Source organism: Lycium barbarum, chromosome 9, assembly GCF_019175385.1.
Source record: "Lycium barbarum isolate Lr01 chromosome 9, ASM1917538v2, whole genome shotgun sequence".
In the NCBI taxonomy this organism is placed as follows: Eukaryota; Viridiplantae; Streptophyta; class Magnoliopsida; order Solanales; family Solanaceae; genus Lycium; species Lycium barbarum.
In genome coordinates this window covers 6601968-6621061 of record NC_083345.1, presented here as the reverse complement: position 1 = coordinate 6621061, position 19094 = coordinate 6601968, and the positions used below count along the sequence as shown (strand labels likewise).

Here is a 19094-nt window from a genome sequence, read left to right as displayed (position 1 = left end):
TAATGATTTCAAGTTAATATATACAATAATAGTAATAGGGTTATTCGAGGTTAAATATTTATAAATATTTAATAGATTTTTCAGTACATATATAGATTCTAAACAAAATCTATGACATTCACATAAACCAACGGACGATATTTTAATTCACCCTGTACATCAACTCTTCCATAACTTATGTGAATATTAGCAATAAAGCTAGGTAGACGTATTAAGTTATGCAATTTCACAACCTATGGTATTTTTTCACAAATTTAAAAGTGATAAGAATCTCCAAATTTAAACACATACATAAATTGTTCACTTTTCCATTTGCTATAACCTTTTGAATTCTTTTTTAAATTTTATAATACTCAACTTTTTTGAAATAACCATCAAAAAGATATGATGCAGCCGGCGGGCTGATCCTTCCTCAATTAAAGGTTTCGGATTCGAGTCTTGAATATAAAAAAATACTTGATAGGGAACACTTTCCTCAAATGAGGCCCTAAACGGCTCGAATCCGGATATAGTCGGACTCCAGTGCGAATACCGACAGCCGGTGGAAAAATAAAAATAAAATAAAAAGCTTTTTCAAATAAAGCCCCGACTGTGTACCCTTCAACCCTGCTTCACGTTGGGCCACCATTCGCCCCTTGTCTGAAAATAGAAAGAGGTTACAGAGTTTGCTCCTAATTCCCAACCCAGAAATAACAAATTTGCTCTAACCCACACTTCATCTCTATAATTCCATTTCATTTCCAGTATAGTTTTCTTATAGCTTCCCAAAAAAAAAAAAAAAAGTGCAAAGCTGTCTTCTTTACCGGTAAGAATTTCATTCTAATCTTTAGGTTTCAATGAAACCATATTCTTTAGTTTTCTGTTGCTTTTCAGTGTCTTTTTGATGATGGGTTTCTGTTCTTTCTTCCATTTGAAATGATGTGTTTTTGCAATTCTGAGTTTTGCTTCTTTTTGAAAGGTTTAAATAATTGAGTCTTGAATTACTTGGATTAATATGTAGCTGTTATACTCTTTTTGTTATGAGAATTTTGTATGGATGTATGCTTCTTGGGCTTTCATTTAATGGCAAATGTAGTACAATACATGATGTGTGGTAGACACTCGAGGCAGATCCAGTATTTGAAGTTTATGAGTTCCTGTATTGTCCTCTAGTTAGGGTTCAGAGTAAAATATTAGCTATTAGGTTCATGTGAACTCATAGATCGTACCCGTAGATCCGCCTTAGTTAAGACACAAATCATGAGTTTTTGAATCTTGTAGGTGAACCAAGTATTTAGGTAAAGAAGGATAGAGGGGTGCTCCTATTATCTATGGAGCATCCCAACTGAAAATACTGGATTTCTCGGCTATAAAAAATACGCCCTCCATTTTAATTTGTTTGTCTTAGTTTGACTTGACGCGGAGTTTAAGAATTAAAGAACACTTTTGGACTTAAACTAAAGATATATATGTATATATAACGTACTAAAGTGCCCTTTAATCTTGTGGTCTTAATCATGCCATGTGGATGTTGAAATTAAAGAGCTGCTAAATTAGGAAAGAGACATTCTTTGAAATAGACTAAAAAGGAAAGTAAGACAAACAAGTTGAACCGAAGGGAGTAATCTGTGGATGATTGGTACAATTTCCACGATATTCCATCAACCCAAGATTTGGAATAAATGAAGAGATCTCCAAATTATTGACTTGTGTTCTACTTGACTAAAGTAGTTTCTTAAGTAACTCCGATTATCATGTCTGATGAGATTCTCAAATTATGTCGAATTGGTTGGCAAAAAAATGAAACATGGAAACTAAGTTGGGTTGGAGAATCATTTGGATCATTGGATGTAAGGCTAAGTGGTCCCTTAGTTAAATTTCTCTATATATATATATTTTGGGATAACCGTGGTGTTTGGGCAAGCTCGACTAATTCCATGAGATACCTGCCACCTCCCACTAGCAACAGCTACCAGGTAACTCTGTTTACCAAGTCTAGAATAGATGGAAAGAAATCACCTTGTGTATTTTGTCTCTGCTTGGAATTGAACTTGAGACCTCATGGTGCTTCACCCACTTCCTTGCCATTAGGCCACACCCTTGGGCTTCTGTTTAAATTTTCAGGATGTCTTTTCACTGTGTAAAGTTTAATATGGATATGTAGTCTGTGACTGTAGGAGTGTTACTAATGTGTTGTAACTTTGCATTGTGTGCTGTGCTTTCGTCATCGAAGTATTTTAGAGGGAGGAAAGGATACAAAAGAAAATGGCAGGTTTATAATGTTGAAGATGTTGTCTGTCCAATTTCACCAGAGAACAATTAGAAATATATAAATTACATCCTGCAAAGAAGGTACTGATTGAAATACAGAAAAAAGAAATCTAATAGACGATATTACATTTAATGTTCTTGATGACTTCATAAAATCAACTTTTAAACTGAGAAAAAGAAAAAAGAAAAAGAAATGGAATGAGTATTCATCAAAGGTTTTATGAAAGTATGGCATGGTGTTAAATGTAAATGATACAGTTCCAATGCCGAATACTGTAATACATGTGTTTTCTTTAATTGTCCTTCCACCTTCTATTTAACATTAGACATTCAATATAGTGGAATGTAGTTCACAAACGCTAGCAATAATACGGATCAGCCTAACCTTCCAAAAGAATATTAAAACTGTTTCTATTTTGTCACAATAGTAACTTGTGGATCTGAATAATCATGTGGGTAAATGTGTAATCATGTTAAGTTGAGCCGAGCACTAAGTTGCTTGGACGGGGGTGCGGGTGTCCGATACGGGTGCAGATCTAGCGGTTGGATTCTTCAACAACAACAACAACATACCCAGTGTAATCCCACGAGGTGGGGTCTGGGGAGGGTAGAGTGTACACAGACCTTACCCCTCCCATGGAGGTAGCGAGGCTATTTCTGAAAGACTCTCGGCTCAAAGAAAAGAAAGAAAAGCAACCAAATCAGTCTGGAAAAAGAAATAACAGTCTGGAGAAATACTAAATACAGCATGACAAAGCAGTCTGGAGGAAAAGAAAAATAACGTAACTAACACAAAATCATGTCAATTGGGGAAAAAGACACAACAGATAATAACAAGAATCATAAGATAAGAAACTGCAAGAGTACTACGAAGCGTGACACGCACAACTACCTACTAGCCTACTTCCCTGATCCGTGTCCTCCATAACTTCCTATCTAAGGTCATGTCCTTGGAGAGCCGAAACTGCGTCATATCCTGTCTATATCACTTCTTCGGCCTACCTCTACCCTCCTGAATTTTAAGATTCTTCGTGATCTAAATTTTAAGATTCGGGGGTACGGATCCCATTACGGATACGAGTGGGGGGATTCGGTTAAAAATAATTCAAATATCTAAAAATAAAGTTATAAAAATATTTTAAAATTATGAGACATTATTTGAAAAACTTACAAGGTATTGCACAGAGAGAATATTGATCAAGAGGAGAATCCAGAAGGAGATAAAAGGAAAAGGACTGACATCAAAATTTCTATATATAACATTTAAGTATTCAATTTTCTTCAATTTCACTTTTGTTTTGATTTCAGTAATCATTGTATCTGCTCCGAATTTCTATGTCGATTTTGTCAAAGTATCCAAAATAGGTTGACCAAATCCGGCCACATCCACACCCACACCCACGCCGTGTCGACACGGGTGCGGCACCAACAGTGAAGAGTCCGAGCAACTTAGGCCGAGTTAGCATGACCTAGCTTGACTAGAATACTAAACAACTTCAAATTGTGCTCAAGCAGAGTGGTACAAGCTTACCTGGACTCCACCTGACAACGTAGAAATATTGATAATAGAAAAGTGAACTAGCTTCTTTTATCGGTTTGAAATAAAATCTTTGTAGTTTATGTTAATTAACAAAGTCTTGAAGTCACATCCAATTTCTTGCATCTTCCTTTTGTAGAACTTTTTTCGGTGTTTTTTATTGGTTGTTTTTGCCTCTGTTGTCTATGGTGAGACTCCATGCCTCTCGCCATAGTAGTAGGGTACTACGGAGAAATTGTGTTCACTCTTTCCTTTTCCTTGAACCACTATTTTCTCTCTCCCCATCATCATATTCACTATCGTTTCTTTTGTTATCTTTCTTAACTGGCACGAAAATAGTAGAAATTAATTATGTTGAATGTGGGTCTCATTGAGCGAGAAATATGAGATTTAATCCACATAATTTGTGGTGGCTTAACTAAGCAGGTTAAGGAAAAGATTTAAAACTATAGAGCGTTGGGAATGCTATCAGGTTAGAATGATTTGCTGAATCTTGTTCAGCGACTCAGCATCACTGGAGAAATTTATCAGGTATCATCCAAAGTTGGCCAATCCAAAAAAGGGGCTGTTTTTATTTTCTTTCAGTTCTTATGTATAGGTTGTATGAACGAGTATATTGAACAGATACTTCAAAACTAAAAAGGAAAATGAAAACAAGGAGATGAAATATCTTAATTTGGATGGTTATTTGCTAAGCTGTGCAATAGATTTTCTTGAGCTGGCCAAGATGTAATGCTGATGATGGATATCGTATCAGCTGCTTTGTTTTCGTGTTTTAAATTGTCCTCTCCTGTAACTATGAAAACTGAAGTAGATGAAGTAGTTGCCCTCTCAAGGTAGATTTTTATGTTGCAGCTTGCAAAGGCATATCAGATTTAGATATATGTCTCCACTTCTAAAATTTTCAATCTCATTGTCACTAGTGTTTCTAGCCTATTTATAGAACCATTGAGGAGGGCAAGATAGTTTTTAACCAAATGAATACGTACAAAGTATGTAATACTTTTTCTTAGTGGAGATCTGGATTTTCTTGAAATTTTTTCCAAGTTAGCTTTCTGAATAATTAAGAACTGAGAAGGTATAGGTCACAAAGACCATTGGTGGCCACTTTATATGTTGGTGAAGCTGAGGCATGAAAACAGTGGTAGCATTTTTCTAGATAAGCTGTGAGGTCCAAAAGACCTAGAATCTGGTAATAGATGGATGCACTGAAGAACTCTTATCCTAGAAGCAATAAAAGAATGGTGTCTCAATCATGCAAGATTCTTATTCAACAGTTAGATTAGTTCCTGATTTTATTTATGTCTCTATACTGCAATCTGCAGTTCTATATCTCTGAAGGAGTTGTTTGATTTAGAGACAAGTTATGCATGGATTAGTAATGTAGGGATTATTGTTGTTGGGTTTATTTCTTGTTGAATGATTGATATATTACAAATCAGTATACAATGTGTAATTTCAAATATTCTTTATTATTTAAACAAACAAACAAAAAAAAACTCTTACTTTTATGAGGGTTAGTTCGTCATTTCAGAATTTTAATTATGTACTCCCTCCGGTTCAAAAAGAGTGTCCACTTAGAAATTTGCACACCCCTTAAGAAAAATACTAACTCCAAGGCAAAAAATAGCTAATTTGATGAAATTCCCCTAATTAAGTAGGTATTGGAATTTGGTCACTCAACACTTAATAAGGGCAAATATGGAAAAATAAGGTTAATTCTTTGTTGATTTGGTAAGTGGACACTCTTTTTGAACCAAAAAATGAAGGCTAAGTGGACACTCTTTGTGAACCGGAGAGTATATTGTTTTAAACTTCATTCTTATTCCACATTTTACTCCACATATAATAATACATCGATTCCTCTTGTTACTTATGCAGGTATTGGTTACGAGGAAAACAAAAATTAACAACCAAACATTGTATAACTAAATGCTAGTTTTTATGTGGAGCTTAAACTCTGTCAAACCCAACCAAACATGGCACAAATTAGTGCTGGGTTTTATGTGGAGATTAAATCGCCTCTAACCCAAACCAAACGGCCCTCTAAATGTATTTCTACATTGGGTTCCACCCACTCCCTAACCCAGGGAAGATGTCAATCTCGTTGTCAATGGTGGATGGTCTTAAGGCTGCTCCTTGCTCCACATGCCAAATTAACATGTCAAATTGCTTGTTTTGAAGAAATGATAGATGTCTTGAGGATAGATCCAATTCCATTCAAAAAGTCAAATGGAATTGTATAGTATCTTTTTATTTTTGGTGTAGAGAGATAGGCTTAGAAGATATAGATCAACTTGTAGACTTATTAAGATCACTGTAAGTACTTCTTTTTACTCTGTTTGTTCCTTTGTGAAGGTTTCCAGCATGTCCTTAATGCTGAGGAATACAATATTTACCAGTTTAAGAAAAAAATAAACATGTCAAATTGCTTGTTGCCTTCATAGTTGTTTTGTTGATGTATTCGTCGTATTATCACTGGTAGAGTCGTGTTAATAATAGTTGTGCTCATAGTATTAGTTATTGGGATTATTTCTTGTTGAATGATTGATATATTACAAATTAGTACACAATGTGTAATTTCCAATATTCTTTATTATTTAAACAAAATAACAAAATTTTCTTACTATTATGAGGGTTAGTTTCATCATTTGAGAATTTTAATTATGTGTTGTTTCAAACCTCATTATTATTCCACATTCTACTCCACATACAATAATACATAGATTTCCGCATAACTTATGCAGGTATTTGTTACGAGGAAAATAAAAAATAACAACCAAACATTATTGAACTAAATGCTGATTTTTACGTGGAGATTAAATTCTGTTAAGCCCAATCAATCATGGTACAAATTAGTGCTGGATTTTCTGTGGAGATTAAATCTCCTCTTACCCAAACCAAACAGCCCTCTAAATGTATATCTACATTGGGTTCCACATACTCCCTACCCGGGGGTAGATGCCAATGTCGCTGTAAATGGTGGATGGTCTTAAGGCTGCTCCTTGCTCCACATGCCCAAATTAACATGTCAAATTGCTTGTTTCCTTTATAGTTGTTTTGTTGATGTATCACCTTGAATTATAGTTGTGCTCATCGTATTATCACTAGTAGAGTCGTGTTAATAAGAGTTGTGCTCATAGTATTAGTTAATTAGGGTGTTACCTTAGGTAATTGTTGGTTCAAATCACATGATGAAGGCATTGGGTTATGCAATAGACGACTCGATCTGTTGGTCTTGCATTTCCCTTCTGTGCTATTAGCTATTGTATATCTGCATTTTGTCTTTCTTTAATCTTTTCCAATTTTCATAGCCATGCGTGGTTTGTTGGTTCCAGCTTACAAATATGGACCAAATTCACTTATCTCAGAGAGAGCCTGTGACTCATTTTGTTCTAGGTGGCATAATCTCTTTCCCGTGCCTACATCACTTTAGATGTGATTCTGTTTGGTTGCGCCACACTTTTGCCCAAAAATGTTTAAAGCAGAATAAAAAGGGAAAACAGGAGGATGTGGTTGATTTATCATAGCGTTGTCTCTGTCCTAATTATCTTATTTCGTGTTTGAAATGTAGGGACTCAATGCTGTGTGAATTTGAAGTTCACTTATATGTGGTAGTTCCTGTGGAAGATCTAAAAGAAAGCAGAGAACTCCCTGGAAGTATTGTCATCAGGCGTCTTTTTAACCAGCTCACATTTCTGAGGGCTACAGAAGATTGTGGATACTTTCTCAAAGTAACAAAAGTGAAGAGCGTAGGCAATGGAAAGTTATCGGACTCATCAAAATACATCATATTCCCTGTAACCTTCTACAGTCGTACCTTCTTACCTAAAACTGGGGAAGTCTTGGTTGGTATAGTCATCAAGGTTTGCAGCGATGGAGTCTTTCTGAAATGTGGACCTATGAACTCTATTTACCTCAGTCGTCGGAAGATGCCAAATTACAACTATGTTTCGGGTGAAAACCCATTCTTCTTATGCGATGATCACTCGAGGATTGAGAACGAAGTGGCTGTCCGATTTGTGGTGTTTGCTATGAGATGGAGTAGAACCCTTGTTAGGAAGTTCGACGTTCTTGCAAGCATAGAAGGTGATTGCCTTGGGCCAATTTCCCTGAATGGATTAGATGGACTAGAGCTGTGAATTTCTCAATAGGAAAGGTAAAGAAAAGTGCATTGTTATAGTTTCTCTTACCAAATCAAAATAGGAAAACAAGAAACTTTTGTATATGTTGGTTTACTTATAGGATGTAAATGAGTTATCAGTGACATTATGAATGTACATGGTTGGTGTTACAGCTTTGCTGGGAATGTGTTGGAGAAATGAAAATGGCTGAGATGCCATGACAAAAAATTGGCTCGGTCCAAATTTAGAAATTTACAATTGGTACTGGAGCTGAAATAGTGAGAAATCTGAACCTTTGAACAATTTTTCATTCTTAAGAAATGTTATTTCAGAAGGTTTTTAAAACAATATATATTTGTCTAGATTTCTCTAGATTTCCTTTTTCTATTTTTGTTTGTGATATGCTTGTCTAAATTTCCTAGTCACAGAGGCTGGTGGTTTTCACTAAAAAAAAGGTTTTCTCAGTTTGATTACGAGTTGGTTTTCAGAAAACAGTTTTTGTCGTCTTAGCCAAATAGAGAGGGTACACGCATATATTGTAGGAGTATTTAAATTTGAAGACGGGTTAATTTAAAATTATTTGTTTTTCAAATATTTTAAATGTGTACTTCAATTGAACAAAATTTTAATAAAGTACTTCAATATTATATCCACAAGATATTAGTTAAATTTTTATTTACATTGTATTATAAAAATTATGTGTTTGATAAAACAACACACTTTAAAAGAATAGAAATGGTGGTTGGTAATAGTGATGTGTTGGTTATTTGTCACGCGTGTATGATGGTTGTGGATGGTAGAGGTTGTGCAGGAATTTTAATAATCATGCGGCGATTGCCATTGATAATTGTATGGTGGTACTGATGGTGGTGATTGTATGGTGGTAATAGACGGAATGTTGTATATATCATATTCACAATAATCTTTTTAAGCAAACTGAATCAACCATATGTGTGCAAAGAAAATGCATGGTTGTAATTTAATGAATTGAGATCTAAATAATACAAATACAGACCTATTAAGTAAAAATAAATAAAAATTGGAGCCTATTGCTACAACAATATGGACTAAATGATTTTTTACACAATCAGCTCACTCAAAAGACATATACAGTAAAAAAAATATGTAAGATTCGCAAATCTCGAGAATAGAACATGCTGACAAGATATAAATATGACTTTGATGGTACTCTTCCAAATTTAGCAGTTGGAAGCTGTACCAGAAAAAACATGTCTAGAGTACTAACCACTGATTACAAGTAGTTTTATTAGCTGTTTTAACTGTTAAAAGTCAAATTAAGTTAGTTAATTTGAAATCATGTAGTCAATGATGTGGACAAAGAATATCTTTGAAGCATTTCTCTTATGTGCATGGGTAGGCCATCCATTATTATTATAAGGAAAAGTAATTAATTTTAAGAGCATATAACTTATAGACTGACCTTATAGAAAAAAAAACAGATATTGTTCTCTTTTCGCCTGTACCTTAATGAATTAAAATATTTTTTGCATGTGAAGTACACTCCAACATGTTTTGTTTTCCTTTCCTTTACAAGATTCTAAACTTGCGTTTATTGCAGAGCAAGTCTTTAAAAGTGCATAAAGGAATCCTTGACAATGTGAGATTTTAAAAGTAAATATTATTACAGTGGAATTTGTCCTTTGAAAACCCACTAAAAAGAAAGGAACAAAAAAAGGGAAACTAATTAGAGAAAGAAATAGAATTGCCAATAAATAAGTAAATCCAATTCTATCAAATTCAGATACAAATATTTCTAATTAATTTTAAACATGTTAGTACAAAATAGTGAGAGAAAAAAATGGTTTAAGTATCAATTAAGGTAAATTTCAAGATTTTCAATCCCAACTCATTTTCCTCTATTATTATAGGTTGAATTTTGTTATTTTTAAAAACGGTTAAAGGTTTAGTTGGAAATTGTAACAAGCAAAAGCTCCTAATGTGACAAGTGGCTAATCATTAATTAGTAGTAGTTGTAAAGTGCTTGACATTCTTGTTAGGAATCAGTAACCTGGAAATTAAAGTTACTTTGAATGTCTTTACTGTTTTATTAAGTTTTCGTATTGTCATTTTAGTCCTTTAAGTTTTTGCTTTGTGTTTTGCAATTCAGTCCCTAAGGTTGTTAGGAGAAGGGACAGCTGTCACTAAAATCCAATGCTGGATTTGTATATATCCAGCTGCTATGTACTGCTTTTGTCATCTATTGAATGAAACAACTTTCTTCTTTCTCAATTCTTCTCTGCTTCTTTCTCTTTTCTTATTTCTGTAGAATTTCTCCTGAAATTCATAGTAACAAGAGGCACTCTCTTGTTACAAATGGCATCAGAGCCAACTGGGCTCATTGCTTCCGCCGCCATGGTTCCGATTTCAGATCTTCAGAGCTTGCAAAATGATGTGAAAGCCATGCAAGTCCAACTATCTTCATTTGTTGAAGATTCCGGGAAGAGGTTTGAAACAATGGAAACAACTCAGACTCACTTTCAATCACAGTTAGATGAGGTCCGAGAAGCTAATAAGAAGCTGGATTTTATCATCTCCAACATGGGATTGGCCTCACGAGCAGGTTCTGCCCCTTGCACACCACCAACCACCATTCAATCTTCTCAACCTATCAACACCAACAGCTCCTTGCAATCTGTTCCACCGGGAACTTCTGTTTGTCCAGTGATTCAAGAGATTGGAGGAACATCAGGTAACAAAACCCCGATTCAAAATACCCCTTTTACTCCTTCCACTTATCCTATAGGCAGAGGATTCACTTTTCCTCCTGCTCCAGTGTTCAATAGCCCTCCAATTTTTCAAAACCATCCTTACACACCTACTGCTTCTCCTCTTTTACCCACACCTGTAGACCACACTGATTCTTCTTTAAAAAATTTGAAGCCTAAAATTAATTTTCCAGAATTTGATGGAACCAATCCAAGGGGTTGGTTGAGGAAATGTGAGAAATTTTTTGAACTTTACCACATTCCTGAACATGAGAAGCTAAACTATGCTTCTGTTCATGTTAGGGATAGGGTAGATGTGTGGTTGGATAGTTATATAGTCAACAATAGAGGAAGGATAACATGGGCTAAATTTTGTGTTGAAGTCTGTAGGAGGTTTGGTAATGTAAGGCCTCAAGATATTGTGGATGAGTTTAATAAGATAATGCAGGCTGGCAGTGTTGATCAATATCAGGAAAAATTTGAGGAACTCACTAGTTACATGTCCATTATCAATCCCTTGTTGAATGAAGCTCATTTTGTGTCCAGTTTCATTAGTGGCTTAAGACCTGAGCTAAAACCTTTGGTGAAGTTAGCCAATCCCTTAACCATAATGGATGCATATGAAACTGCTAAAGTATATGAAGAATCTTTTTCAGCCTTAGCCTATCTTGTTTCCCCTCCCAGACAACCTCAATACAACTCTTACCCCAGAAATCCCTCAATTACCTATCCCAGAACCCAAACTAATCCCAAACCACCAACTTTACCAACCCCAAACCAGCCCTTAAGATTGACTTACCCCACTCAAAAACCAAACCCAAGAGCTGCCCTCAAACCAAACAACTTGGAGACTCTTAGAACTCAGGGACTTTGTTATAAATGTCATGAGAAGTACTTCCCCGGACATCAATGTAAACCTAAGACCCTTCATGCCATGGAAGGGGTGGAAGGTGAACCAGAACCGGAAGTTGAAGAGTTTAGTGATGTTCCAGAAACCTTGGAAGAGCCAGTGGAGGAACAAGCTGAAATATCAATCAATGCAATACTTGGCTTGTCTAATACTAGTAGTCCCCATAAGACCATCAAAATTATGGGATTTGTCAAAAAGATTCCAATAATTATGCTCATTGATACTGGTTCCACTCATTCATTTGTGGATCCTATTGTTCTTAAGAAGCTTAACAAACAGGCACAATTCTTGTCTAAAACAATGAAGGTAGTGGTAGCTAATGGACAAATCTTAACTTGTGATAAGATTTGTACTGGTTTTAATTGGAAAATGCAGGAGGAAGGGTTCATTTTTGACATCAGAGTGCTAAAAATTGGTGGTTGTGACATGGTACTAGGAATGGATTGGATTGACATGATTGCTCCAATCATTCTGAACACTAGACCCTTGAGTTTATCATTCTTGAAGGAAGGAAAAATGATCACTCTACTGGGAATGACAAGAAAACAAAACATATCTCAGGTGGATAGCAATGAATTATACAAGATGCTCAAGTCAGGCATCTGTGAGATTATGGCAGAAATGTGTATGATCAGTCAAGGTCATTCCTCAGGTGGTGGGAACCAAGCAGGTTCAAAGATAAAAGCACTGTTGACATCTTTCACTGATGTGTTTCAAGAACCAACTGAATTACCTCCTGCTAGAAACTGTGATCATGCTATTCAACTCACTCAAGGAGCTCAGCCTTTCAACCTAAGACCATACAGGTATTCCTTTGACCAAAAGAATGCAATTGAGGGTATAATACAAGATATGCTTAAAGCTGAGACTGTAATGCCTAGTCAGTCCCCTTTTGCTTCACCTGCTCTATTGGTTAAAAAGAAAGATTCTACATGGAGGTTGTGTGTCGATTATAGAAGGCTAAATAGCATGACTGTTAAAAACAAATACCCTATCCCTATTATCGAAGATTTATTGGATGAGCTCAATGGAGCCAATGTTTTCTCAAAAATTGACCTTAGGGCAGGGTACCATCAAGTGAGAATGAAAGTCAGTGATGAACATAAAACTGCTTTTAGAACTCACCATGGTTTGTGGCAGTTTAGAGTAATGCCTTTTGGATTAACAAATGCTCCTGCTACTTTTCAGTCCCTTATGAATGATGTGTTTCAGTCTCAATTAAGGAAGTTCATACTTGTCTTTTTTGATGATATTTTAATATATAGTAAAAATGAGGAGGATCATTTCAAACATCTGGAAGTAGTACTGCAAGTTCTAAGGCAGCACAAGTTGTTTGCCAAACAAAGTAAATGTGACTTTGCTCAATCACAAATTGAGTATTTAGGACATATTATTTCTGGAAAGGGTGTAAGTACTGATTCCAGGAAAATTGCTGCTATGGTGGACTGGCCCCAACCATCTACACTCAAAGAACTAAGAGGATTCTTAGGATTGACCGGCTATTATAGAAAGTTTATCAAGAATTATGCAATCACAAGCAGGCCTCTAACTCAGTTGTTAAAAAAAGGAGGTTTCAAATGGGGACCTGAGGCCTCAAAAGCTTTTGAGGAACTGAAAGGAGCAATGACAACAGCTCCTGTTCTTGCATTACCGGATTTCAATAAACCATTTGTGCTAGAAGTGGATGCTTGTAATAGTGGCGTGGGTGCTGTACTAATGCAAGAAAGGAGACCTTTGGCTTTCATGAGTCAAATGCTGAGCAAAAGGCATATGGGTCTGTCAACATATGAGAAGGAACTCATTGCCCTTCTGATGGCAGTGGACAGATGGAGACATTACCTTCACCCCAACCACTTCATCATCAAAACTGACCATTTTAGTTTAAAGTTTTTGCAGGAACAAAAGATCAATACTTGTTTACAACATAAAGGTTTGACAAAATTGATGGGGCTGAGCTATGAAATTCATTACAAAAAGGGAGTGGAAAATCTGGTTGCTGATGCATTATCCAGGAGAAATGAAACAACAGAACAAGCTCATTTCCATGTAATCACTCAAGTACTACCATGCTGGATTGAAGAGGTCCTCAACAGTTACAAAGAGGATCAGAATATCACTCAAGCCATTACTTCCATCAGTGTTGATCCCAACAGCAATCAGAATCTCAGTCTGCAACAAGGCTTATTGCGGTACAAGGGAAAGGTTTGGGTTGGCAACTATGGAGAGTTAAGGCAGCAACTAGTAAGGACCATTCACACTTCAGGATTAGGAGGTCACTCTGGAGTAATGGCTACTTATCAAAGAGTGAAGGCTGTGTTTTACTGGCCAGCTATGATTGAAAACATTAAGAAAATGGTGCAAGAATGTGATGTGTGCCAAAGATGTAAAGATGAGCAGGTGGCTTATCCAGGATTGTTGCAACCACTACCTATTCCTGAGAGAGCTTGGGAACACATTTCTATGGACTTTATTGAAGGATTACCAAAGTCAGAAGGGAAGGATACTATTATGGTGATTGTGGATAGGTATAGTAAGTATGCTCATTTCTTATCTATATCTCATCCTTTCACAGCTGCACAGGTTGCAAGAGTGTTCATGGATCAAGTTTATAAGTTGCATGGTCTGCCTAAAAGCATTGTCTCTGATAGAGACAAAGTGTTCCTTAGTTATTTCTGGAAAGAATTATTTAAGCAACTGCAGGTTCATTTATTGTATAGCTCAGCCTACCATCCTCAAACTGATGGACAGACAGAGAGAGTTAACAGGTGCTTAGAGAACTATTTAAGGTGTATGACTGGGCACAAGCCTAAGGATTGGCACAAATGGTTAGCCTTGGCTGAGTTCTGGTACAACAGTAACTATCATTCTACATTAAAAATGACTCCTTTCAAAGTGCTCTATGGTTATGACCCTCCCCAACTTTCATTTGAGCTTATAGCTCAGTCTAATGTGGCTGCTGTTGATCAAGTATTGAAAGAGAGACAACTGATGGCCAAAGTTTTAAAGGATAATTTGGAGAAGGCTCAAAATAGGATGAAACACTATGCTGACAAGAAAAGAACTGAAAGGGAGTTCAATGTTGGTGACTGGGTATTTTTGAAATTACAGCCTTATAGGCAAACTTCCATTGCAATAAGAAAGAGTCTCAAATTAGCTTCAAAGTTCTATGGTCCATATCAAGTTTGCAAGAAGTTGGGGCCAGTTGCTTACGAATTGAAGCTACCAGTTACAGCAAAAATCCATCCTGTCTTTCACATTTCTCAACTCAAGAAGAAGGTGGGAGCTCACATTGTTCCTGCTGTTGATCTACCAATCTCTTCACCCGAAGGGCAACCACTGGTAGAACCAGTTGCCATACTTGAAAGGAGGATAGTGAAGAAAGGCAACAAGGCTACAACACAAGTTTTGGTGCAGTGGGCAAATTTGCTACCTGAAGAGGCCACTTGGGAGGATTACCAGTTCATGAAGTCTCAATTTCCAACATTTGATCCTTGAGGTCAAGGATCTGAAGGAGGATGGATTGTTAGGAATCAGTAACCTGGAAATTAAAGTTACTTTGAATGTCTTTACTGTTTTATTAAGTTTTCGTATTGTCATTTTAGTCCTTTAAGTTTTTGCTTTGTGTTTTGCAATTCAGTCCCTAAGGTTGTTAGGAGAAGGGACAGCTGTCACTAAAATCCAATGCTGGATTTGTATATATCCAGCTGCTATGTACTGCTTTTGTCATCTATTGAATGAAACAACTTTCTTCTTTCTCAATTCTTCTCTGCTTCTTTCTCTTTTCTTATTTCTGTAGAATTTCTCCTGAAATTCATAGTAACAAGAGGCACTCTCTTGTTACAATTCTGTCTGTCCCTTGATTATCCAGTTACTTTCTCGGTCTTAAATTATTTATTATGATTAATAAAAATAATCATATTAAATTATTTATCGTTTTAAGAGTTCAATACATAATTTTTTTTCTCCCCTTAGTAGAATTTAAATGACATATAAAAAGAATAAATATTTAATAAACAGTAATTATAACTTAGACATAAATAAAAATAAAATTAATCAAATATTCCTCCTAATTAATACCACAGCTTTTTTGATTTTTTGTTTTCGTTTTTATGTAAGCATGGGAATAAAGACAGTGATGCCACTTATATTTTTTTAGTATATATCTTTTAATTGAGAAATTGTTATTGTTTTAAGCCCATTATTATTAAAATCAGGAATATTCAAGAGGTTGGGTTTCTATAATTATCTAAATTTCAATTATCTTGTTATAATCCCAAAATAAATTTACCCTCCAAATGTTAGCCAAAAAAGGAAAGCCCTTCATTCCCTCACTTTAGGAGTTCATATTTTGTGACACAGGTTCGATATCTTTAATTTCTCCTCTCTACACAATATATGTTTAAATTTTAATTGGCTGTTTTTTTTTTTTTTGCTTGACTTATTTATATTAAAGAATTTGTTTTTTTGATAGTTGAGGAAGACCCTTTGAGCAAAACAGTATTTTGTTGCTGATTCTTGATTGAAACTGTGTAAATTGTTGCTTTTGCTAATCAAGATTCATTTTTTTTGGCTATGTTTGAGTGTTTTTCTACTTGTCTAGATTAGGGTTATTGAATTGTTGAAATTTTTAGCTGATTTTCTTGTGTGGGGTTCATAAAGGTTTGAACTTGCAGTTGTCATTAGATGCCAATGCACCTTCTTTGTATTTTCAAATGGTGTTACTGAAATTATGTTGTTTGTAACTGTATCCTTGTGCATATCCTTAATTTATACAATGCCATGAATTTGTTTTAAGCTATGTATAACTACTTTAGCTACTTTGTAAAATGGCATCTTCCAGTTGCCTTTCTTAATGGAAACTTCTTACTTCATCAAAAAAAAAAAAAAAAAAAAAAAACTTTAGCTTCTATTTGTTTTTTTAAGAGTTTCTAGGTGGTTTTAAGTATTCATGCATTAGTGGTGAAGTAAGGATTTGATACTGAAGCTATGCAAAAGGATATTGTTCTTTTTTATGGTTAAAGAAGATCCTTTGAGTGTTTTGTTGCTGCTTCTTGATTGAAACTGTGTAAATTGTTGCTTTTGCTAATCAAGATTCAATTTTTTTGCAGTATTTGAGTGTTTTTCTACTTGTATTGATTAAGATTCACGAATTCTTGAAATTTTTAGCTGATTTTCTTGAGTGGGGTTCATAAAGGTTTGAAGTTTCACTTGTTCTTTGTATTTAGGCATAATACATAAACAAGCCCTCAAACATAGCCTTAGCTGGCAAGTATGCCCTCCAATTTTGGGTGTGCACTAGTAGACACCTCAACTTGTCTCCACTTTGTCAGTTGAACACTCCAACTTACAAAATGATCATCTAGACTCCTCCAAAACTTATGTGTCACGTCAGCATTTGTGTTTACGTGTTCAACTTTGTACAAGTTGAGGTGCCTACTTGTGCACAGTTGGAGGGCATACTTGCCAGCTGAGGCCAAGTTTGAGGGCTTGTTTATGTATTATGCCTTGTTTTTAATGTGCAGTTCTTTAACAGAGCTGCATTTTCAATGGTGTAACTGAAATTATGTTGTATGCATTGTATCCTTGAGCCTTGTGTATATCCTTAATTTATATATTGTTCTCTGTAAATCCCATCAATTTGTTTGAATTCTGGCCATTTCTAACTACTTTAGCTTCTATTTATTTATTTTTTAATATTTTCTAGGTGGTTCTAAGTATTCATGTATTAGTAGTGAAGTAAGGATTTGATACTGAAGCTATGCAAAAGGATAGTAATTCTGGTGCCCCAGGAACACCACGGCTACGTCGTCGAAGAGGATCAAATGAGGTGACTTCCCTTTTCTTTCAGTATTTTTTTGTGACTGGATCCATTTTATAATTACGGAACGGAGCGGTATATAGAGAGTTAATGTACCTTTTGACAGAAGTAGTCTATCCTCTGTTCCATTTTATATTACTTTATTGACTGAATAAAGCGTTAAGACGTTAACTTGATTTTTGTATTGTATTGTAGTAGTGAAAAAAAATATTTAAGTCATGGTTCAAAATTTGTTTGATAGAGAAAACATTACATTAACTTTTAAATTGAATAGTTAAATATATTTCAATTCTTGAAATTTTGAAAGTGGTATAGACTATAGAATAAAATTATCTGCTGTCGAACAATTTAGACTGTCTCGAAAAGGAAAGAGTGTCATAAAAATTGGAATAAAAAATACTAGGTTTTGGTTCGGAATCTTGTAGAGGCTATGGGCCTGAATTTCTTCTGAGGTTCCTTTTCTGCATCTTCCTGAAATTTCAGGTTCCTGGGGAGGTTGTCAAAGCAAATGGAGCTCATTTGCTTGTTGACGATAGGAGCAAATATAGGTCAATGTTGATCCGTCTATATTCAACTCTCTGGATGATTGGTGGTTTTGCTTTCATCATTTACATGGGACATCTTTATATATGGGCCATGATAGTAGTTATACAAATCTTTATGGCAAAGGAGTTGTTCAATCTACTAAGGAAAGCGCATGAAGACAAGCAACTTCCTGGTTTCAGGCTATTGAATTGGTGAGCAAAATTATTCTTGTATTTACTTAATTACTTTCCTGCTAAATTTTCTTTTGCCATTAGACTTCTTCTAAAGCCCATATGTTTTGTTCTATATATTTACTTCTCTTTAAGAAGGGGAGCCTTGAAGCAATGGTAAAGCTTCGTGTGACCTATAGGTCACGGGTTCAAGCCGTTGAAGCAGCCACTAATGCTTGCATTAGGGTAGGCTGTCTGCATCACACCCTTTGGGGTACAACCCTTCCTTGGACGCTGCTAACGCGGGATGCTTTGTTCACCTGGCTGCCCTTTTTTATTTTTACTTCTCTTTAAGACAATTTTTGTAGTGGGTGGCAGGTTGTGGTCAGAATACCTTTTGGTTCAGTTAATTTCTTCTAAGTTTTGATCCTAAAAAAATTCAAGTTCTTTAAATGTCAAGGAACTTTGAGGATCCTATGTATTCTGTTTTTCACAATCTTTAGAATCTCAATATATTTCCTTTTGATTTGTTCAAACTTTATTACAGGAAATTCAAGCTATGCAAGTACTTTGAAACTTATTCTTTGGTTCAATTAAATATCTTCTAAGGTTTGATCCTAAAAAATTCAAGTTCCTTAAATATCTAGGAACTTTGATGATCCTGTGTACACTGTTTTACACAATCTTGAGAAGCTCAATATATTTCCTTTTGATTTGTTCAGACTTTATTACATGAAATTCAGGCTATGCAAGTACTTTGAACCTCTGAGTTAAGTTCTTCTCTGTGTAAGAATTTTCAGCATTTAACACTGCAAGAACTACTGTCATTTTTGAGACTTAGGTAATAGGTACTCTAGGTTGTGCTATTGGCTCTTTGGTGAACTGAGGATTACACAAACTGATCTGTTCAACCAATAATCTTCTTCATATGTGCTACTTGTTGAATTTCCAATGCCATTTCAAAATAAGACTTTCATTATAGTACTTCAAGTTCTTAATCCCAAGACTCCCGTTCTCCTGTTTCTGATAGCGTT

General features: G+C 35.4%; 1 protein-coding gene across 4 annotated transcripts; it reads left to right on the top strand.

The window, feature by feature from the left end:
- Positions 1–598: 598 nt before the first annotated feature.
- Positions 599–8154, top strand: LOC132609856 (DNA-directed RNA polymerase V subunit 7-like). Of its 4 annotated transcripts, XM_060324031.1 has the most exons (4): positions 599–805; positions 4214–4318; positions 5669–6106; positions 7362–8154. In XM_060324031.1, exon 4 carries the CDS (start codon positions 7369–7371, stop codon positions 7927–7929), a length of 561 nt encoding a protein of 186 aa, XP_060180014.1. In that variant the 5' UTR covers positions 599–805; positions 4214–4318; positions 5669–6106; positions 7362–7368; the 3' UTR covers positions 7930–8154. The 4 variants fall into 4 exon arrangements, with proteins under 4 accessions (XP_060180014.1, XP_060180015.1, XP_060180013.1 ...); XM_060324032.1 differs by lacking the exon at positions 4214–4318; XM_060324030.1 differs by lacking the exon at positions 5669–6106.
- The last annotated feature ends 10940 nt before the right edge of the window (positions 8155–19094 follow it).

Bases quoted from the DNA above. Each gene is read 5' to 3' on its own strand.
- LOC132609856 (XM_060324032.1), top strand. From the start codon at position 7,369: ATGCTGTGTGAATTTGAAGTTCACTTATATGTGGTAGTTCCTGTGGAA.